The sequence below is a fragment of the Schistocerca cancellata genome, chromosome 6 (genome assembly GCF_023864275.1).
Source record: "Schistocerca cancellata isolate TAMUIC-IGC-003103 chromosome 6, iqSchCanc2.1, whole genome shotgun sequence".
Taxonomy (NCBI): Eukaryota; Metazoa; Arthropoda; class Insecta; order Orthoptera; family Acrididae; genus Schistocerca; species Schistocerca cancellata.
This window is the reverse complement of record NC_064631.1, coordinates 381,400,853-381,425,417: the sequence shown is the minus strand read 5'-3', so window position 1 is coordinate 381,425,417 and position 24,565 is coordinate 381,400,853. Positions and strand designations below refer to the sequence as shown.

General features: G+C 42.7%; 1 protein-coding gene across 1 annotated transcript in view; it reads left to right on the top strand.

Moving 5' to 3' along the window:
- LOC126088340 (protein abrupt-like) overlaps positions 1-23,792 on the top strand; it is a 32,386-nt gene extending 8,594 nt beyond the window's left edge. The window contains exons 2-4 of the mRNA XM_049906475.1: positions 1,490-1,663; positions 17,123-17,398; positions 23,121-23,792. Of these exons, the coding sequence (XP_049762432.1) occupies positions 1,490-1,663; positions 17,123-17,398; positions 23,121-23,792 (1,122 nt within the window). The remainder of the gene's footprint in view (positions 1-1,489; positions 1,664-17,122; positions 17,399-23,120) is intronic.
- Positions 23,793-24,565: the final 773 nt, after the last annotated feature.

The following is a 24,565-nucleotide window of genomic DNA, read 5'->3' as shown; positions in this document are numbered from 1 at the left end:
GTAACAACAAACGACCTGATGGCTCACAGGAAAATAAACTTATTTGAATGCCACCAGTTTTAAAGCATCAACAGCTTGTAACAAGTAACAGTAACGCAAAACTTCAAGTAGTACCTGTAACGGCAAGCAGCCACCGTTACACGTGCGCAACAAGTGCTAGCCATTAAATGGACCAAACTCAAACAGACAAGTTGCGGTCAACAATACTTACAACGCGTGAAAAATGTTTTTGAGGTCGATAAAGTGAGATTCACAGAGGCGGGCATATAGCGCGAGCGATATCAATCACCGCTCCATCAAGAAGTCGTTATTCCATAATTTGAGTTCAGTGCAAAACGCCGGCATCCAGAAGTGCGAAGAATGGGCGTAACTGAAGACATTTCAGCTGAAGCACACTGAAGGGCGTGGTGAAAACTTCGATGCAGCCACTAACGGTACACTTGCAAACAGTCTCCGCTGAGAGCCATCGGCCCACACAACCGACGGGCCGACCACTGTCCGTGTTGCCCTCCGCCACGTACGCAGACTCTTTCCAGTTTCACACAAACCAGCCTGTTTTATTGACTCTGCGCCAGCGATAATACACAGGAAGCTCAGGGTAATTCGTGCCACCTAGCGAGGTGCCAGCAAATGAAAGGTGAAGAAAAGACGAAATGAAGCCTTCACGGTTCAATGATAACAGTAGCGAATTAAAGAAGCCTAACTTTGAGGTGCAACTGCAGTTTCACCCATCCATGTGCTTTCTGTCGCTAGGCTCCTGACTGTTTTGATGTGGTCCGCCACGAATTCCTTTCCTGTGTCAACCTCTTCAACACTTGCACGTAACACCCTCAATTATTTGTTGAATACATTGAAATCTCTCTCTTCGCCTACTGCTATTGCACTCCACAGCTCCTCAAGTGCCATGGAGGTTGTCATTTGATGTTAACACATATTCGTTTCAGTAGATCAGTAGTTCCCTTTGATTGTCATTAATCCCACTTCCGCTACTCCTCATTACTTTTGTTTCTCTTCGGGCTACTCTCGACCCATATTGTGTGCTCATTAGACTGTTCAGTCCATTCAACATAGTCTGCAGTTCTACCTCAGTCCCACTGTGGAGAGCATTGCGAATACGTTATCTAGGTCGATATATTCTCTGAATGTAAGTCTTCCTTCCATTGCCAAGCGCAATGTCAGAACAGCTTCCCTTGTGTCTTTACCTTTCCTAAAACCAAACTGATCGTCATCTAACAGAACTTTAATTTCATTTTCCTTTCTTCTGTATATTATTCCGTCATATACAGGAACAATACTCCGTGAACGATCATTCCTTTACATTACATCCCTACTGCACGTCCTTGTAGAATCAGTCACTGAAGGAGTGCTTGCTTCCCACTGCCTAATGTTGGGGAGTAGTTACCCTTCCAGAGCACTTTAAAAAAACTTGTGTGCTACTTCGTGTTGTGTATCAAGATGTGATCGTTACGTAGCGACCAACTTTTGGCAGAAGGCGAACGACAACCTGCTGCTGGTGCGCTGGGACCAGCACGAGGCGCAGCTGCTGGAGCGGCTCTGCGGGTACTTCACAGAGAACGCCTTCGTCGACGTGACGCTGTGGTGTCCGGACCGCCGCTTCAAGGCCCACCGCGTCCTGCTCTCCGCATGCAGCGATTACCTGGAGGTGAGTTCAGCGGCCGCCTCGACGAAAAGAATTAAAAGAAACGTCACCTGGTAACACAGCTTTCAGTCGAAAGCCTTCAGATTATTCTTCAGGTGTTCAGAATTTGCTTTGAAAATACATTATTGATTATTCAACGTGTGTTTAATGGTAGCTCTCTACTCTTCCAGAGATTATAAATTTGAGCATTGAGTGAACAACTGGAGAAATATGGGTGTCTCCCATATGTTGTACTAAATGAAGGGAAAACTGTAGCAAAATTCAGGGAAAGGCATCTGATCAGAAGGCACACGCTGTGTCAAAAGTGGTATCTAAGAGCAAGTGTGACTGAGGTTGAGTCGACGATGTGCAAACGTAGAACGTATGATTTAGTATGTTGGATGCAGCAGACCGAAATACTACAACAATGTATGAAAACATGAAGGACGCCATTTAAATCACTAAGAAAAGTCGTGAAAAATATTTAAAAAACCAGTATCCACTCAGCCAGGTCTTAGAACCCTCCCACGCAACAGTATGGGAAATCTCGATGGGGTAAACGTCTGCTTCCAAAATTGTCTATGCAAATGAAAGAACAAATAACGACGGAAATACATGGCAATAGCGTGTGTCTCATCTCGTGAAATGAAATTATTAGAAAATTGGTAATTTTTACTTGCCATGAATCCAGTCCTCTCACCAATTCCGTTTGCAGTTTGTATCTATGTGCAAGAATCTCAGATTTCGTACTAATGGTTCCCCTGAATATTTGGCTACATTTTATAACATACTGTTCCGTTTGAACAGAAAATTGAGGTGTAAAACTGAATAATGTTTATTAGAGAAATAGTAGATAAGAATATTAGTGACATAAACCCGTTATGTTACAGAGTCATTGCTCCTAATAGATTAGGTCGAGATTTATAAAGTTATTATGGCATCCAAAAGCCTACATCTGACCTGTTGCTTCATAACTCGTATAAGCAAATATACCAAATATCACGAAGGAATCAGTCTACTTGTAATAAATGTAACAAAGAAACCAACAAATAAAACCACGGTATTTGTCAGTACATGCAAGGATCTGTTGGTAAGGAACGGTGCAGCTTGACGCAAAAGTGCCATAGTGTTGAGCGACAAAATTGACAATACATTGAAAACCATGTGTATGAAAGAGGAGGTATGTTTATCTCTCATTCAATGTTTTTGTCAAGCTCTTACACATAAATTCCATCACGAGAATCGTATAAATCAATGTTCTCCAAAAAGAACCAACACCCCTTTCCCATTAGAAGGGAACAATGAAGGGTTCTTACGGGGGGAGGCGACCAAACAGCGAGGTCATCGGTCCCATCGGATTAGGGAAGGACGAGGAAGGAAGTCGGCCATGCTTTTTCAAAGTTATGCAGGGAAATAACGGAAAACCTATATCAGGATGATCGGACACGGGTTTGAACCAATAATGCAATACGGAAAGCATTTCATAACACTCCTATTGTCTGAATGAACGAAATAGTCCATTGTGGAACACATCTGCGAAGCACCGAATAATTTTTCCAATTTGAGACCATGCCAACATTCGCTTTTACCATCTATACCAGAATGAAAAATGCTCTTGCTTTGAAACAAAAAAGCGAATATGTCCTGGGCAGAGTTAGGGATGTAAAAGAAGGGAACTAGTTTTTCGACTTACCTCTATGCTTGAAAGACATTAAAATCAAAATATCTTGACATGTACCCATGTCACATAATACAATGCATCGTGTCAAGTAAAGTGATTCGTGATGTCATGGCTTATAACATGGTACATGCCATAATGACATCCGAAACACCATTTGTCAGGTCGTACAATATGAGCCAACATGTCATTAAAGTTTAGGATGCATGCATCTCCACTGTGGGATACTTCCTATTATAGATACGCCCCCATTCTCGGGTACTTCCTATTGCAGATGCACCCCTCTCTCTAGAGGCACATAATTTGTGTCAATATGTTCTTACACCCGTCACCACACAGGTAAAAATGGTTCACATGGCTCTGAGCACTATGGGACTTAACATCTGAGGTCATCAGTCCCCTACGACTTAGAACTACTTAAGCCTAACTAACCTAAGGACATCACCCACATCCATGCCCGAGGCGGGATTCGAACCTGCGACTGTAGCAGTCCCGCGGTTCCGGACTGCAGCGTCAGAACCGCTAGACCACCGCGGCCGGCCTACACAGGTAACGCGAGGATGGAGTAAGAGAACTCTAGGCCCTGGTGAAGTAAGGTTAACTCGTAAAAATGTTTTGGTTTAAATACCTTTGAAGCTGGCAGATAAGTCGAAAAGCTAGCTCTATTCTTTTACATCAATAACTCTGCCGAGGACATAGGAGCATTTTCCATTCTGGTGTTCAACTTTTACTCTACTGTAATTTTGATATTAGACAACAATAGCTTGGCAACCGATGTAGATTTTTGTAGACTCGGGCGACGACTGATCTGGCACAGAATTTTTTTACTGCATTTCGAGCCATATCGTGGCAACGGATAAAGTTTTCACAAAACAACAGGACGGCCACTATTTCATGAATTTGTCTTACAAAATGTGAACCGCTTCTTAGAAGTCTGAAACACAGAAGTGGCGCGTAAAACACTAACATAAAACGTGTTTTTTGCACGTAAAATCCGAATGAAGTTAGGTTTTTGAAAGTGATTTTAATCTTTTACGTAATAATGTTGTTTTTTTCCGCTCATTCAATTCACATATGAACGAGTCTTACGTGCTACATTTTGCTCGGCTTTAAATCATTGTATCTCGGTAACGGATGAAGATTACTGGATAAATAATATCGTTTTGACTTTAAGCATTTTTCTTCCTTCGTGTGAAGTTTGAACCGATCCGTAAAATTTTAAAGTATAGAAGTGGCGCGCTTTAAAAAAACTCCCAGAAAAACGGATTTCTGTTCGCAAAATCCAAAATAAATAAGATTCTTTCAACTGTTAAAACATACTGTGGTTCCGATACACCGGTGGACCTAATTTGAACCATCGGTCTCGCTCCAGTCAGAGCCATTTAAGAGTGACTGTTTTTGCACATAAATTCCGAACAAGGATGACTATTTTTGCACGTACAACCCGAACGGTGCACATACAAATGGCACCATTAGCTGAGAATTAATTTCATCCCAAACTAAAATCTTTTCCAATAGAAATTAATCGCACAATTTGCCTGGTTGCCAGCTCTGGTTCGTCTTTGAACTTTGCTTAATACAAATAACTACAGTGAGACAAATATTCAAATGACTATACAAACGGCCGCTAGCCCAAGCAAAACCCAAAAACGTGTACCCCAGGTTCGAAGCTGAAATATTAACTGAGCACCAAGCCCCCCACCCGCATCCCTTCCTTAGTCGCTATTCTGCGAGCGGCCATTTCTGTCATATTTCTTACAGAGATTCTGAGGTGTAACGGTAAAACAAAACTGATTTGCTACGAGTGCTGACAGTGCTGTAGAAGATGCAAAATCTATTACTCTTTTACAACAAACTATTTTTATTTTCATTCTTTTTTATTCGAAAACAATGTTCTCTGGTCACTGACAATGACTTTCATTCAAGCATGAGCTCATTATCCAAATCTCTCTGGCAGGTAAAGCAATCTCGAACGGCGCTTCCGAAACTCAGAATTGGTGGAATTAACTCCATGGTGCAACTCTTACTGGTAATATTTAAGAAAACTAGCCCGCAGGACTCACGTACGTGATAAATCAGACTGCCGATTACTCCTCTCCACAGCAGGCGGCAGCCAGTGTTTTGCTGAAGCGGAGTGCGACACTATGTAATTACAACAGGGCCCGCTGCCTCACCTCTCGGCTAGGACTCAATTGCTGACCAGCTGCTGCACGGAAAGCCGCAGCTTCTTGAGCAACGATTGCGAAGGCAATACGTATCTTAAAGCACACAAAATACGAGGGAGAGGAGATTTAAAGGCTGTACAGAAGAAATGACTGCTTTGTTTTGACTGAGGCTTTCGTGTCATACATATATATGAAATATAGATTGGCACCTGTCAAAAGACCTTTTACTTATGCGACAGTATTTTTACAGAATGCGTCAAGTCATTGTCCGGATTATGAGGAAAATGTTCCACAGGTAGTGGAGTGCGTAAAAACCTGTTTCACGTTCTAAACTTACGTAATGCAGTGCCTGTGATGTCCTATACAGCTGCTTGCCACAGTCGATTCCATTACAGTTTGTTATATAATATGTTCCGTGTTTATGATCTTGTGAGCATAAATACAGAGAATATCTGTTATATCATGTTTTCCATGTTTCTGATCTTGAGTAAGGAAAGACGGAGTGTATGGAAAAAATGCTCATGTGTTTCGATTTCCGACGTTCTTCTCAAACTATTCAACTAATCTATTCGAAGAGAGTAGTGGACAAGATCCTTGATTAATTATTTATGTATTAAATGATGTAATTAACAAGATATCGAAAATGAATGCAACGCTATGATAATGAACTAGTGGGCATATGAGCCAAGCAGTCTCGTAGACCAGAGTGTGTCGTATTTTTCCCGTTACTTGACGGTTCACGTGGGTGTCATTTCTCCTAGGAGAAAGACCGTAAAAAACGGGTAAGATGGGTGTCTGAGTTCGTACCTGCAAAGCCTTAAAGCGAGACTCAAGTCCTGTCTCAGCCAGGTTAAACAACAAGGTTATGACGTCGGCCGACACTCGGTCCCTGGCTGGCATCCAGGATCCTGCGCTGGTAACGGCACGATACTGACAACGACAGCAGTATTTCATATAGTACTCCCACCACTTAAAACAGATGCCTCACAATATCATGCCGAGAATTACTCTCGGTGTTGTAGCCAGAACTCAAGAGGAAGTAATGTTCTCGTGTTATTTTGATATAAGAAGGTGGGTCAGAAACCCGTGTCTACTGCGAGAACATTAAACGACGTTACATTATTTCAGTTCTGCAAGAGTATCTGGTTAAATGGCCACGGCCTTGCTGTTGGAAGCATCCCAGCATTCGAAAAACAAAAAACCTGGATCCGGGTAATAAAAAGAGAATGTTTATACTGCTGCTCGAGAAAGTTTCGAATTTCCTATACGTAAGAAATATCTAGCTGCGATTATTTCTGACATGAAGAGTAACCTTGAGAACCTGAATAAGAAACTATTCACTCATAGCTAACGCAGCAGTTTATTAGAAGACATAAATTAAGTGTTATAAATATAGTTCCAATTTAAATTTCTTCACAAATCCACGCATTATTAAACTTTTTCACGCTATAGCTGCGTAATTTATTAGTATTTCTTGTATATTAACGCTACTAAACATTGCTGGAGCAGTACATATGACGGAAATTTTATACCATCTAATAGACAGAAGGCAATAACAAAACATTTCGATTACTAAGCTGTACATCACGTCTGGCTTTGATAATTCATTATGTAAATAGATGTGTCAACGTGATACTTGAAATAAAAGGTGGCCTGCATATGTTTCTAATGTTTCTTCTTCGATATGGTTTGTGTGCGAGTCTAAAGATTGTTATTACTTGAGGTCCGTGACCGACATTTTATGGACCATCCAAACCCCAGAAATGTACCTTGGGCGACATCTCAGGCGAACGAGTGGGCCAGCTGCTGTTATTCTGAAAAAAGGAATGTGCAGTTACGTCAAAAACTGTCGGTATCTTGGCCTCTAAATCTTCTCATTCTCAATGACCGCTGTTTAGACTGCCTCGTCGTATCCAGCTGCACTCGAAAGCACCAGTTTTTCTATACGTTGTTCAATAATGGATTACGGGAATCACGGTAGCGTGAAACACATTATGTGCCCATCACTAAAGGATGTGATGAAGCGAGACTGGTCCGAAAACACTGGTTTTTGCTATTCAACGCGACAGCTACGGCGTTCTCGTGTCAGTTGTACCCTGTGGCTCCCGGACAGTGGAAGTAATCGGAATGGTATACGACGCAGCAATGCAGTCGGCGACAGGCGGCTTCGAACCGCGCACGTAGACGGCTTCTCAACCGCTGTAGTGAGTCAGCCTCTGGGGTTACATATTGGGCCGGACTGTATGGTTCATAACGGCTTCATACTGCGTTATCCTCCACCCTATGATCGCTGCGGATGTAATTGTTCCTTTTACCAGCTATACGCACACATGACTGACGTTGCCCCTATAGTGTTTAGACAAAAATATGGAAACACCACGATAAAGGTTTGCTTGAACCTAAATTCAGATGCTAGCCGGGCCTGCAGATTACGCTGTTGTATCTGCCCACAAATGGCACCTGTTCAATGCCCTCAGTACGTTGCAAGTGCGGTCGCGGCCAGAACAGTGTTCTGTGTAGCTGCGGGCTGTGTGGATTAGAACGTGGGCAAATTGTTGGTGCTTGTATGGTGGGTGGTTCCGTGGCCAAGGTAGCCTAAGTATTTGGTGTTTCAAACACTGGATCAGTATTTATGCATTCCGAGACGATTGGAAGTTACTCGAAACGCCAACGGGTTTCCTACACCTTTTTAAGCATAGTAATGTGTTGTGTTTACGGTGTTTCCCTAATTTTTCCACCCCTTATAACTACAGAAATGTCATTAAGTGGCAAATGTATTTCTTGAAGACCGTACATTCTGCCAATGCGAAGTCACCTAAAAACAATATTATAACCTTTGACGACAAAGATGAGTGATGGCGTTTTCTTACTCATTTCCATTTAATTTTATTTCTCTTCGGTAACTGAGTTTGACGTTACCTTCTCGTTCAGTCAAGAGGCGGCGCAGTCAGTCCTTAATGTTAGCCCTACCTCAACAGTCTTTAGCACTTACCTTACTTTTCAGTTCTACGCATTCTACAGATCATTATTTCTGGGTACTGCGTTTTTTTCTCATCTGGGCATCTGTAAGTGAACGTATTCCAACGTGCTGGATATCTGACATAATTTCGAGTGAGTCGCTGCCCTCCATAACAATGACCAAGGAATTTATTATCTACTGAATTAAGCAAAGATCTCAATTAACTCGGTTTGTTGTATATAAGTGGTATAGAAATGGTTTAACGATCATTGGCAACAATATGTTAATGCCTTGCACATGCGCGACGGGATCTGAATAACACGTTTACAGTCGCGTAAGTCACAATGCGAATCCAGAAAGTTGGTGTGTAAAGATGGAAAGTACTAAAGAAGGGTTTGCGTTTGCACCTGTGGCCCGAGTTGAAAGCGTACTATACCTTTAACTGCTGGAAAGTCTTCAGAAATAAGACTGACAGTAGTGAATCTTGATAAAAATGACTCATTTTCGCTACAGTTAACCTCGCTGTTGCGGCTGTGTCTCGCCATACACTTAATTTGCAAGTAGGGACTAAAGTGGGTGCACAATTAGTCACCAGATCTGTAACAACATCTTGAGACTGCATCTAAGTTCAACTTGATCTGATGAGAGCTGAAATGAAATCTGTCAGAGAAGGTGCCTGTCCATCTAGACGCCTAAATCATAAGTCTGCTTGCAAAGTCTGACATAGGGGTGACTTTCTCCAGTGCGCTTTCGATAAGGAAGACACGATTCTCTGTGTTTTTCTGGAATCATGTAATTTTGTTTAGCTGAATGATAAATATACCGAGTGCGGACTACTAAGAAATTGTCCTAAAAGATTCTATTCTCCCTCCCTTACTCTTATTTCAGAGGGCTAACTAGTTACAAAATTAAAAGAAACATATGTCCTATTCTCTCCCCCTGTCTGTCAACCTTAATGTGCTGGCCAATAAGGGTGGTCCTCTGTGAGCACAGTCGTGGTTTTACTGTCACTTCTAGTCGATGTAGGTTAATCAGTCATAGTTGTTTTTGCATTTCGTTAAACATTCAGGTTTTTTCGGGGGCCTGAACGCAGTGTCGGTGTCTCACAGTCTTTGAGCTACTCTGTCCCTATTCCACTCTCTCAGGTATTATCTTAAAGGCATGTGAATTTCGGTGAATTCTGACTGCCAACCGTACCTTCCGCGGACCACACACAGCGCGCTAAAAACAATCTTTTTTTTTTTTTAGCTCGCAACCTAGAGATACAATGTGCATATGTGCATTGTGACTTTTTGTGTGTCCAACGCCAAGTCAGATTTCCTCAGAGCACTGTCCAGTCCGACCGCCCGTGAGGACCTTCGTACGCGTGTGAGTGGCCCAGCAGACCTTCTGTGTATTCTGCTGGGGCAGTTTCTGTCTTCTCACCTACAGCCTTGTGCGGGATGCTTTCATAGAGGCCACTCACTTATGTCTGTGTGTAACTCAGAATAGGAGTTTGTAATCTACATAATTAAGTACTGGTAATCACTGGTGCTCACTTATTCGGACTTGATTTTTTTTTTTATTTCAGGTTTTACACCAGTAACAGGAGAGTTTGAGAAAAACGGTCGCGTAACAAGGTCGTTCACACAGGTATTCTCTAATGGCTCCACGACCGAGCAGTGGGTTTTCATCGTCAAGGATCTGGTCGAACGTTCCCATGGATATTTACAGAGACTTACTGATTACGTCAAAGATAGTGTCATATATCTATTTCACTTTAAATGTAGTGCAGCATTCAATAAAAGCTATTTATCCCGCCATGATAATTTTTGAGTAATTTTTGAGTAATTTACTTTTTATGTACCCTTGTACACCAATGGCCCATTTCTTACTCATTCATTTATTAATAATAGTTGTCAGTACGTATGCATATTGAAATACATCGACGGAAAAACAGCAAGAGCAAGAAGGAATTGAGCGACATAAACGGAAATTGGTAGGAGTGTTTCTACATCAGGAAGATGACGTCTATTCACTTTTCGTGCTAGTATAACCACTATGAGGATGAAAATCAGGTGTGCTTTAAGTACATGCTGTAGCAATCGTGAGCGTTAGTTGTCTTCAAGACTGGACTTTGTGAGATGTTAGGCAAGAATGCGTATATGATTGCTGGTAGCGGCTGCCACGAGAATGTACGGTTGCAAAAACATCAGACTCCGGACTGCCACGTGGTACTACCGAGAAGGACGACCATCGTGTTAGGTGTATGGCTGTGGCTCAGCGTGCATCTTTCCACTGAGCCAAACTGCCACCATTCGCGACTTCAGCGGTGTCAAGCTAGAGCTAATTGGAGGGCAGTGTGGTAGTCTGTTCTGTTTACTTATGAAATCTGGTTCCGCCTCGGTGCCAGTGATGGCCGTGTGTTATTAGACCAGTTGAGGGCTTGCAACGGACCTGTCTGCATGCCAGACACACTAGAACTACACCTGGATTATAGTCTGGGGTGGGATTTCGTATGACAGCAAGAGCGCTCTAGGCACCTGTACAAAACAATGCATCCACATTACACAGGTTACTGCAGTACCAACAAGTCACATTTTCAATGACTTACCTCGTTCTTACTTTAATCTATGGTCTTGCAATGTTAATCACTTAAACATTGTACCTAGAGAAATGTATTCCGAAAATTTCATTACTCAACATTAATTATTTTTCGGTGTTGAGATTTTTGTCCGTCACTGTACATGAGAGAAGGAAATTAAGAAAAGCCCTACACCATTCTCAAATACTGTGACTCGGAGGCGACATAGGTTGTACACAAAACTACTTTGCTGCACATCTGACCTTTCATTACGTAGAAATTCCTGTTCAGTGGAATACCCTGGCACTTCAAGCAACTTGTCTTCATCAGTATGACGATTTACACGGCACGGAGCTGTCAGACGGCAAGATGATTCACACCGAAACAAACTCTTTTGATGTCTCCCACACGCTGAATGACGTAGGTGACAGCTGACGGTGGCCGGTGGTCGGTTGCAGCCACAGAGCATAGAAGGATATAGAGCGGCCTTCGGCCGGCGCGGGATGTGCCGGGTAACCCCGCCTCCCTGGGCAACTACCGCGCTGGGGCCCTGCGCTGCCGTTCCCGCCTGGGTACCGTTAATTCCTTCCTTTATGCGAACAGTGATGAAGAGTAGGCTGAAGTTCAAGACATTAGTCAGGAAGAATCAATACGCAAAGAAGTGGGATACGGAAGTACTAAGGAATGACGAGATACGTTTGAAGTTCTCTAACGCTTTAGATACAGCAATAAGGAATAGCGCAGTAGGCAGTACAGTTGAAGAGGAATGGACATCTCTAAAAAGGGCCATCACAGAAGTTGGGAAGGAAAACATAGGTACAAAGAAGGTAGTTGCGAAGAAACCATGGGTAACAGAAGAAATACTTCAGTTGATTGATGAAAGGAGAAAGTACAAACATGTTCCGGGAAAATCAGGTATACAGAAATACAAGTCGCTGAGGAATGAAATAAATAGGAAGTGCAGGGAAGCTAAGACGAAATGGCTGCAGGAAAAATGTGAAGACATCGAAAAAGATATGATTGTCGGAAGGACAGACTCAGCATACAGGAAAGTCGAAACAACCTTTGGTGACATTAAAAGCAACGGTGGTAACATTAAGAGTGCAACGGGAATTTCACTGTTAAATGCAGAGGAGAGAGCAGATAGGTGGAAAGAATACATTGAAAGCCTCTATGAGGGTGAAGATTTGTCTGATGTGATAGAAGAAGAAACAGGAGTCGATTTAGAAGAGATAGGGGATCCAGTATTAGAATCGGAATTTAAAAGAGCTTTGAGGACTTACGGTCAAATAAGGCAGAAGGGATAGATAACATTCCATCAGAATTTCTAAAATCATTGGGGGAAGTGGCAACAAAACGACTATTCACGTTGGTGTGTAGAATATATGAGTCTGGCGATATACCATCTGACTTTCGGAAAAGCATCATCCACACAATTCCGAAGACGGCAAGAGCTGACAAGTGCGAGAATTATCGCACAATCAGCTTAACAGCTCATGCATCGAAGCTGCTTACAAGAATAATATACAGAAGAATGGAAAAGAAAATCGAGAAAGCGCTAGGTGACGATCATTTTGGCTTTAGGAAAAGTAAAGGGACGAGAGAGGCAATTTTGACGTTACGGCTAATAATGGAAGCAAGGCTAAAGAAAAATCAAGACACTTTCTTAGGATTTGTCGACCTTGAAAAAGCGTTCGACAGTATAAAATGGTTCAAGCTGTTCGAGATTCTGAAAAAAGTAGGGGTAAGCTATAGGGAGAGACGGGTCGTATACAATATGTACAACAACCAAGAGGGAATAATAAGAGTGGACGACCAAGAACAAAGTGCTCCTATTAAGAAGGGTGTAAGACAAGGCTGTAGCCTTTCGCCCCTACTCTTCAATCTGTACATCGAGGAAGCAATGATGGAAATAAAAGAAAGGTTCAGGAGTGAAGGTGAAAGGATATCAATGATACGATTCGCTGATGACATTGCTATCCTGAGTGAAAGTGAAGAACAATTAAATTATCTGCTTAACGGAACGAACAGTCTAATGAGTACACAGTATGGTTTGAGAGTAAATCGGAGACAGACGAAGGTAATGAGAAGTAGTAGAAATGAGAACAGCGAGAAACTTAACATCAGGATTGATGGTCACGAAGTCAATGAAGTTAAAGAATTCTTCTACCTAGGCAGTGAAATAACCAATGACGGACGGAGCAAGGAGGACATCAAAAGCAGACTCGCTATGGCAAAAAAGGCATTTCTGGCCAAGAGAAGTCTACTAATATCATATACCGGCCTTAATTTGAGGAAGAAATTTCTGAGGATGTACGTCTGGAGTACAGCATTGTATGGTAGTGAAACATGGACTGTGGGAAAACCGGAACAAAAGAGAATCGAAGCATTTGAGATGTGGTGCTATAGACGAATGTTGAAATTTAGGTGGACTGATAAGGTAAGGAATGAGGAGGCTCTACGCAGAATCTGAGAGGAAAGGAATATGTGGATAACACTGATAAGGAGAAGGGACAGGATGATAGGACATCTGCTAAGACATGAGGGAATGACTTCCATGGTACTAGAGGGAGCTGTAGAGGGCAAAAACTGTAGGGGAAGACAGAGATTGGAATACGTCAAGCAAATAATTGAGGACGTAGGTTGCAAGTGCTACTCTGAGATGAAGAGGTTAGCACAGGAAAGGAATTCGTGGCGGGCCGCATCAAACCAGTCAGTAGACTGATGACAAAAAAAAAAAATGCGAATAGGTATGCAGTCTAGAGCTTTTCGTTGTTCAGTCCAGTGTTGGTCAGTGTTGGTTCGGTGAAGAGTCGGAGACGAGTTGTTACTGTGTGAGATTTTTCTGTTGTACGCGAAAATTTTCCTGCTTTTGAATGGGTATGTGTGTGGCGTACGGTTGTAATAACCGTAGAAAGAAAGAAAAAAGAAAATATCGAGAGGAGAAGAATTTCTTTCCACCGCTTTCCTAACGATCCAGAACTGAAGGAGAAATGTAATCGAGCGATCAGAAGAGACAGCTGGAAAACTTCAACTCACAGCCGTATCTGCAGCTGTCATTTCAGCGAGGAAGACTTCGAGAATTCTTCTCCTTTTCAAAGATATTTGAAAAAGATGCAGTTCCATCGATATTTAGTTCACATCCACCACATCTATAGCCATCAACATCAGCTTCAAAGGTAAGAAGAGTTCTCAAACTTGTTACTTCGCCTATTCCATCGTCAGTGCCCGAAAAAGTACCAAAAACTGATTTAATGATAACTAAAGAAAAACTAGAAAAGACCCAACAGAAACTAAATGAATCTAGAAAAAAACTGTGTAATATGTAACTGAAACAAAAGAGACTGCAATTAAAAGTGACTAGTTTAACAGATATCGTTAAAGAAAAATCTTATTCAGTCAGAGCACGGCGATTTGTTGTGCAACATTTCTCCAACATCATTGTGTCTTGTGCAGAGAGAGACAGAAAAGCGTGTGAATCCAAACATGAATAAACAGTACGATGACTGCATACGGAATTTCGCCACGACGTTGCATTTCCTCTCTCCTAAGGCTTACAACTTTGTACGACACACTTTTCAGACTTGCCTACTGCATCCACGAACAATTGCTAAGTGGTTTTCTTCCATCAATGCTGAACCAGGTTTCAGCTCAGAATTCTTCCGGGTACTGAAAGAAGAATGCAAACTTCATCATGGACTTGTGTACAGTTTGATATTCGATTCAATGGCCATTCGACAGCATATTGATTGGGTTGGAAAAAAGTTGTATGGATACATGGACCTCGGATGTGGAAATACGGACGTCGGAGCCCCAATTGCCAATGAAGTGTTCGTCATCCATCTCGTGTGCATCAATTCGTTGTGGAAAATTCCTCTGGGTTACTTCTTCATTAAAGGAATCACTAGCGAACAAATTTATTGTCTGATTTCTCAGTGTTTGCAACTTCTGTCAGACATAAACATAAAAGTCGTCTCAATCCCCTGTGATGGTACTTCATCCAATTATGCGTGTTTCGGAAAATTTGGTTGTAATTTCAAAGACTCAAAGCAACTGGTAACGCATTTCGAAACAGGACCTCATCATGTCAATGTGTTTTTCGATCCATCACACATGCTAAAGTTAGTACGCAATTCTCTCCATGACTTGCAAGAATTAGTGGACTCAGATGGGAGAGGTATATGCTGGAAAGCTTTCTATAAACTGTTACATTTGCAACAAATGGAAGGTATGAGTGTGGCTAATAAAATAAAAAATCAGCATGTCTGGTTCAAAAATCAAAAAATGAAAGTGAAGCTAGCAGTTCAATTGCTTAGTAGGAGTGTGGCGGATGCACTGAGATATTGTAAAATGAAAGGCATTCCAGGCTTCGAAGACTGTGATGGAACTATCAAATTCGTAAATATTTTAATGATTTATTTGATGTACTAAATTCCAGAACTATTATAGAAAATATTTAAAACAAGCAATAAATGAAAATAATGAAGTTGATGTTTGTCTAACTTTAGAGAGAGCAGAAACTTACATTCTGCAACTAAAAGAAAAAAAAACGGCAGATTAGTAAGTACTCAATGGTCCCCGTAAAACTGGTTTTATGGCTTTTCTGATATGCATCAACAGCATGCGCAGAATGTATGTCGGACTTATAAAAGAGGAGAAGTTGCTGATATATATACCCATGTATAAAATAAGTCAAGACCATTTGGAGAGATTGTTCTGCTATATCAGAAGGAGAGGAGGAAACAGCGACATCCCAAGTGCTTACGAGTTTTGACACTTGTTAAGGAAAATTATTGTGCATAAGCAGTTGCATGAAAGTGATTTTAGCAGTGGAAATGTAATACCACTTGATAAAATTGACCTTTTGGGACTTCGAATTGGAACTAAATCAAGCAGTGAAGATAAAATAAATGTTTCTACGTCTAAATCAAGCTTGTTGGACGGAGAAGTTTCAAGGGGAAGTGATGAAGAAGATGAACCCTGCTTGCCAATGGAGCCAGTTGTTTCCACGTTAAGTATGGATGTTGTGGAATACATTGGAGGATACGTTGTGCGGAGCCTAGGGCGGAAAATAAAATGTGAAGAATGTTTGGTGGCAATCAGTGGACATAACGAAAATATGCCTTTGAACTTAGCTGTCAATTTGGTTTCAATTAAAAACCGTGGAGGGTTGGTGCAGCCTTCGTCTGATGTGAATCGCGTATGTAGGATTTGTGAAAAAAATTTTAAGACGAGCACATTGAAAGGGAGACCAAAGAGCAATCTTACCTTTTATTGCAACAGTTTGCTCAACCAGTGCTCAAATCTCAATTTATTTGTCGACTCGCCACACTTCTCAAATGGTGGGGAAGACGATCACAGTAACTGGATAATTGACAGCATTGGGAAAATTTATTTTAGTATTAGAATCAAGAAATATATATGTGTTAAAATCCAGAATATTGAGGAACAAAAAATTAGACAAAACCTTAAAAAAATTGTTCATTTCAAAGGCCAATAATAAACATTTGTTAGAAATAATTAAGCTTACTCCTTTATTTATTTACTCATTTTAATTTTTGCTAATTTTCAAATTAATAAGACATTAATGCTGAATTATGCTACGATTAAAAAACAGCTTTTCCGTTATGATTTCTAGGAAGACAATGGTGCAGAGAGACAATGAAAAAGAATTGTGCACAACCTATTTGCTTTTTCCGTTATTTCTTTTGTGAATATATTAGACATAACAATAATCTACAGGTAATTTTGGATGCTTATTGCCGTGTGAAAGTAATAAAATTAACAAGCAATTATAGTATGTGTTAAAAAAGTAAGTTTTTCAGTGAAAGTAATGCCATGCAATTTGATTTGTTTTTAAGTTTTTTTATCTCGCCGCCTGTATTATTTAGTTTATTTGTTCATCTCCATGAATACGTTAATAACTAACAACTAGAGATCAGAAAATCAGGTGAGATAAGGTAGTAAGCAAAAAATTAGGAAGGAAACAGGTGCGCGGGCTGTGCCCAGCCGGCCAGGTAGGTGCCCGCCCAGGGGGGCGAGGCAGGTGATCACATGCCGGTCGGGCCTCCGCCGTGGGGAAGGCCGCTCTATATCCTTCTATGCTCTGTGGTTGCAGCGCGTGCTGCTGGAGCAGCCGAGCTGCGGCGCGGAGCCGGTGACGGTGGTGCTGCACGGCGTGGAGCCGGACGACCTGGGCCGCCTGCTGGACCTCATCTACAGGGGAGAGGCGCGAGTCTCGGCTGGCGACCTGCCGCGCTTCCTGGAGACGGCGGCGGCTCTGGGCGTGCGCCTGCTGCAGTCGGCCGCGCTGCGCGTCTGCGCCGCCGAGCCCGACGCCGCCGCCGACTCCGCCACGGGCCGGTGCTCGCGGCCCTCCACCGCTGACAAGCAGGTACCACACTTCAGCGCACATCCCTTGCCCCTGAGTTATGGTCACTGTACACCGGGGTGACAAAAGTCGTGGGATACCTCCGAGTATCGTGCTTTTGCCAGGTTTAGTGCAGTAGCTCGACGTGACATGGACTCAACAAGTTATTCGAAGTCTCCTGCAGAAATACTGAGCCGTTCCGCATCTGTAGAAGTCCGTAATTGATAAACTGTTGCCGGTACAGGATTCTGTGCACGAACTGACTTCTTGAGTATGTTCCATAGGGCTCATGTCAGGCCTGTTCTGTGGCCGAACCATCCGCTCGAACTGTCCAGAATGTTCTTCAGTCTCCAACAATTGTGGCCCATTGACATGGCCCATTGTCATCGGTAATAAGTTCATTGTTGAAGGCCGCAAATGATCCCCAAGGATCCCATGCAAAAGGCATTTGTTGACAACCTTGGTTCATGGCTTTGTGTGGTCTGAGCCATTCTCGAAACCTACCATCAGCTCTTACCATCTAAAATCGGACCCGTCTGACCAGTCCCCGGTTTTCTAGTCATCTAAGGTCCAACCGACATGACCACGAGCCTAGGAGAGCAGCTGCAGACGACGTCGTGCTGATAGCAAAGACACTCGCGTCCGTCGTCTGCTGCTACCACAGCCCGGTAACGCCAAATTTCGCCGCACTGTGCTAATGAATAGTTCGTTGTACGTCCTACATTGATTTCAGTGGTTTTTTCACGCAGTGGTGATTGTCTGTTAGCACTGATAACTCTATGCAAACGTCGCTGCTCTCGGTGGTTAAGGCCATCGCCAATGCGTTGTCCATGGTGCGAGGTAATACCTGAAATTTGGTACTCACGGCACGCTCTTGATACTGTGGATCTCGAAGTACTGAATTCTCTAACGATCTCCGAAACGGAATGTCCCATTCATCTAGCTGCAACTACCATTCTACGTTCACAGTCTGTTAATTCCCGACGTTAGGTCATAATCACTTCGGAAACCTTTTCTCGTGAATCACGTGAGTACAAATGGCATCGCTCCCAACGTATTGCCCTTTTATACCTTGCTATGCGCGGTACTACCACCCCCTGTGTATGTGTATATCGCTATCACTGACTTTCGTCACCTCAATGTATTTTGTTATAAAAGACATTGTTCTAAGTGCGGTAGTCGAAAAATTTTCAATTTCAACCTAGAAAAGTTCAAGACCTACTCGTATAGCGTAACGCGCATCGTGCTAGATTGCAAGACAGGAAAACGAGTAACGTGTATCGAATAGACGTGGCCAATTAAGGACTGTGAGCTGTGAGTGGTGCTCAGAGCAGTTTGAGGGTGGTTTTAGGCTGCTCCCACGCTCGTTTACGCAAAATCTGTGTAGGTTCCCAATTTCTGCCTCAGAATATACGGTATAAAAACAGTTAACATACGGATACAGCGACAAGAAGGGCACCTGACGACAAAATTAAACTAAAATAAATTTTGACTAACTGACAACCTCAGCTGCCGACTGGTGTTGTTGATATACCTCGATGTGGACAGCTGAATATGTGTGCCCCGAGCGGGTCTCGAACCCGGGATCTCCTGCTTACATGGCAGACGCTATCCATCTGAGCCACCGATGACACAGATGAATAGCGCGACTGCAGCGACTTATCCCTTGCACGCTTCCCGTGAGACTCACATTCCCAACTGTCCACAATTCTACATATGTATTGTACCTTATAGACTTTGCCCACCCACTCATTACTCGCGCACGATTTGGCGATTCCCGTAAGAGTTTGGGCAACCTGTGCGCATTCGCACAGACCAAGGTCAATGGCTGGGTAGCCTTTAACTATATATACGAAGACAGTAACTTGTTATCGAAAGAACAGTTACTAAGTGGGTGGGCAAATGTCTATAAGGTACAATACATACGTAGAATTGTGGACAGTTGGGAATGTGAGTCTCACGGGAAGCGTGCAAGGGATAAGTCGCTGCAGTCGCGCTATTCATCTGTGTCCTCGGTGGCTCAGATGGATAGAGCGTCTGCCCTGTAAGTTGAGATCCCGAGTTCGAGACCCGGTCGGGGCACACATTTTCAGCTGTCCACATCGAGGTATATAAACAACACCTGTCGGCAGCTGAGGTTGTCAGTTAGTCATCATTTATTCCAGGGAAAAGCTGCATGGTCATCAACAGTAACTGTTCATTCGAGAACAAGTTACTGTCCTCGTATATACAAAATAAATTTGCCAAATCTCGGGTACAGAGGACTCTCTCCTAGACAGGGTTAAAGCTAAGAAAAAGAGGAAAATAAGGCGTCCAAAATACGAGCTGTTACCACGAATCTTCGAGATGGTGTTTGTCCTTCTCTAACACTCATCCATTAATGTGAACAACTTTTACCAGCGATGGACGACTCGGGGTGTTCTTGGCTGTAGCAGCTTACACTTCAGATGTTCAGGAAACGTTCCGCTTGGAAAATCATGACGTTGTCATTCTGGACATGCCTGCTACGCAATGATTTCTTCGGCTGAGGAATAAGGAGTAAGTCAGTAGAGGTAATCTCAGCAGAATATGGGATGGGAACGTAAGAAAAAATTTGATAGTTGATAGCCCGACGAAGCATCAGGTGTGACTGTGTCCTGTGCGGAAAGAGTTTTGGCATCGTTGTACGGCAACGTGGCCAATTTACACTCCATCTTCAAAGCGTCCTACAGCCGAGGCACGAGAATTCAGACAGTTTGCTCCTTAATAGCTTGTTTAGATGACCTCAGCGCAGTCCCAACAAACACTGAAAAATCACCTAGCCTGATGACGACTGAGTCTTCACCTTTACCGGAATTTCTCACTGCTTGCCTTGCCCCATTGTCTAGAGGTCATAGCAATTTATTAAGTACCCGTAAACTTCGATTAGATGACTTATGACATCTGAAATGCCCTGATACAGCTGCAACATTTCCGCCTCGGACCTAGGTTCAGCGGACTTTTATGAAAGAGTGAGCAGTTGAGAAGCCTAGGGGGCAGCGACCATTGTCATGTTTGCAGCCCAATACTCCACTGTATCAGTGTATGGCACCATTGTCCTTTGGCTCCTGTGCAGCTTTTCTATGATACCGTTGCGTTGACATTTTAACGTACAGCAGATCTCCAGGTCAAATAAACAACAAATTCACATTTTGGAAGTGATACTTAAAGCTTTATGACTGGAACAAAGATGTCAAGTGATTAACAGAAATAAAAAAGGCACCTGGAGTTTCATAGGGAAACATGATACAACCTTTGTGTTTCCTGCATATGAAACACCTTTTATTCGACTTACGCTCGTCATTTTAATTATGAAATTCTGACTACTTACATTAGATAACACCAGGGTTGATGTGCTGCAGTACGGTTTCTGAGGTACCTACACAAGACCCCCATCGCTCTCATGTATTCAGCAAGGTTCGGATAAAATCTCTCTCTATATATAAGGCACAGTGTATGTGTCGATGTATGGGATCTCGTCCCTAACATTTGGATCTATTTCAAGGAAATCTGGCACAGAAACAGCAGGTCTCTTGTTTTTTGCATCAGCTGACGTATAGGATGGCTTGCATGACAGGGATATTGTTTAGGTAAACTGTCGCCTGCCGGTTCGACCAGCTTTGTAGGGCAGCGTGCACGAGAGGGGCATGAAACTATCTTCCAGCTCTTAACATGTAGGCTGCCCCGTATGACAGATATGCTGTGTTGGAGCAGTATCAACCTGCCTTATCGACCTGCTTTGCATAACAGCCTATGCCCAGGGACATGAAGGTTTTTCATCTCTCAGTATGTTGGCTGCAATGTATGAGAGGCGTGTTGTGTTGGAGTAGTACCAGCCTTGACAGAGGGATGAAAAGGGAGAGGAGGAGACAGGAGATAATGGATAATGAGAAAGGGGAAGGACGGTATGGACAAAGACTGGTGGAGGAGGAGAGGGTGTACACGACAGAGAGGGGCAGAGGAGGGAGGAGCAGGAGGTGGTCAGAGAAAGAGAAGGAGAGAGAGAGGAGGAGAATATGGAGAGAAGCGGAGGATTTGACAGAGAGAAGAGGAGAACCACAGAGAGAGGAGAGGAGTAGGTAGATAAAAGTGGAGGAAAGACTGATAGGAGATGAAGAGAGACAGAGAGTGTGAGGAGGAGGAGATAGACAGAGGTGGGAGGATGAGGTGGACAGAGTGGCCGAGGAAGAGGTGGAAACAGAGAGGGGATATAAGCTGAGGGGAGTAGTGTTCGAGCACATATGTGGGCAAAGCCCTGGAGGGAAGGCTATTACCAATAAACAAAAAATACAAGGGAACAGAATACTTTGCTTGCTGTTAACGTCATTGCCTAGTAAAAATATGAATATTGAATTAGTGTAGGGAAATTGAAAACTATGAGACAGAGGTATACTTCATTTAACGAATAGGACTATGCTACTTAAATTGTATCTGAAGTTATCCACATGATTAGGAGAAATAAATTAGCATACTTTTATTAGATCATTAGTGATTAGAAGTGAGTATGGTACCACTGATAGAATCTAGGATTAAAGGTCTGATACTATATTAATTGCCTAATCACATAAAACCATTTGCACACAAGCCAAATGAACAAATTAGATATCGAATAGGACTATGTCTACTTAAATTGTATCTGAAGTTATCCACATGATTAGGAGAAATAAATTAGCATACTTTTATTAGATCATTAGTGATAAGAAGTGAGTATGGTACCACTGATAGAATCTAGGATTAAAGGTCTGAGACTATATTAATTGCCTAATCACATAAAACCATTTGTACACAAGCCAAATGAACAAATTAGATATCGAATAGGACTATGTCTACTTAAATTGTATCTGAAGTAATCCACATGATTAGGAGAAATATATTAGCATACTTTCATTGGATCATTAGTGATAAGAAGTGAGTATGGTACCAGTGATAGAATCTAGGATTAAAGGTCTGAGATTATATTGTGCCTAATCACATAAAACCATTTGTACAGAAGCCAAATGAACAAATTAGATATATTGTCAGATTAATGAGAAACTGTAAAGCATCTCCTAAGAGAACCGTATATGACACCGTAATGGACCTACTCCAGAGTACTCCTCGCATGTTTGCGATGTTCACTTTATACATATGATCTTTGTCTATTACTCCAGTTAGTTCGAGAGTGCTACTGAGATGCTAACGATTGTAGATACGATTCTTTTGAAAATAAAGTATCGTATTCACATAAAAAAGTTTAGAAAAATAATATTTCTAACTGACATACAGAAACACTGAATATTTACTTCTGTATACAGCATTCAGTTGCTACAAATAAACATAGAGTTTTTTTCAGATTCATCTCTGTGTCACACTTAGCATCGCTTTCCTTTGTCCCGAATGTATCATTTCATCATAATTACTTATCTTCACTGGTTTCTGTTCAGATTACGAATTACACATCATATTGGTTGTACACTTGTTGTCTGACATACCTACACAATTTCTTAAGTTCAATGGTCATTTAGAATACATCTGCCAACGTTTTCACCTTTGTTTACAAGCCACCAACACGAATAGGTGTTACATATTCAGCACATTAGCTTGCGAAGTCAGTACCTAAAGTACCCCAAAACTAAAGAAAATGCATCTGAAAAGCTCGAAAATAAAATTAAATGCAAATAGGCGACGTGGAGTGAATGACTCACCGCTCCAATAAACATCATTAAAACCTATTATTTCAAAATTCCAGGAGCAATGCGTCGAAGGAAAATCCCAGGCCGACAGTCACCAGTCATCAGGAAATGTCACCGACACGATACCACCAGCTGTGACAGCGTCGATTACACCTTCCCTAACTGAAAATCCATCAGCGACCGTAGAACACCAGCTTACGGAGTCAAAAGTGCATTTACCGTCGATGAAGAGCGCAGAACAACGTCCATATAGCCCGAAGAATCACCTGGAATGTGCAGAGACACTGACTCCATTGCCTTCCCGGGACTCCATCCCGCAGACGGCACCGCAGTGTGACGTAACCATACCGCAAGTAGAACGCGAGCAGACCACGACGACGTGGAGTACTCCGACAGCGGTGGCGCTGCCGTTGCAGCAACCGACGACCGACGTGAAGAGCCCGCCGCGGCCGCTGGCTCTGCCGCCGGCTCAGCCTCCGCTGCCGCCCGCTTGCGAGGTCTCCGCCGGAGTCCGGCCGGATTCGCAGGCTGCGGCGGCACCTGCCTCCCAGGCCGGCAGCGTCAGCGCCGGCACCGGGTACTGCACGGCGGGCGCGCCGCCCAACGTGTGGCAGGTGCCGCCCTCGCTCCCACCGCTGCAGGTCAGCTCACAACTTACACTACTTAAATACTTCACTAGTTCAAAGGTCGGCTGTTCGCCCACTAAAATACGGCAGTTCGAAATTTAGTCGTGGCAGCTGTTTGTTCAGAAGGTATAAAAATTCGGTATGCATGGAACAGCATGCAAGGCTGTCGTTCAAAAACGTCGCACATAAAAGCGAGACTTTTCAGTGCTCATACCTCGGATTCCTCTAGTAATAAAAAGGTAGGGCCAAATGTTGTGAATAGCCTTTGGGCTAGGGACCATTCGTATACCCAACAGAAGGATTGTCTTAGTTTCACTATCCTATAGTATAGGATCAAAGGTATGAATATTACATACTTCTTTCTGCTTACGCAAATGAAGCAAATCGGATGGTTCTTTTTGCATTTGATGTGGTATACGGTAAGCTTGATGAGATTTATGGAGGCACTATTAGCCCCACAAAAAGGTTCGGGTTTTACTACATTTTTCCCGTCGCCAGCAGACCAAAACCTAGCCGAGACTATGAACAGCAAACGGCTCAGATTGTAACGATATATTCCTAAGATCCGATCCCGAACAACCCTGAAATTTTCTCCATATATTTGTCCATTTCCAAGATACAGAGATTCGAAGTTACCCTACTTGTAGATGTAAAATACGCACGTAAAATACGGTGTGAGGTGAAAACGTAGTATATAAAGTGACGTAGCACGAAGAAATATGTTGTAAAGTGTCGGCGTTATCGTCTGGGAGCCCCACGTTGTAGTACTGAAGCATATGCAAGATCTTTTTAGGGATAAAATCTGGCCCGAGGTGTAAAATTAGTTTTGGTTATTTCAGTTTCATGATATTTTAAACACTTTGTGGCTGTGGGCT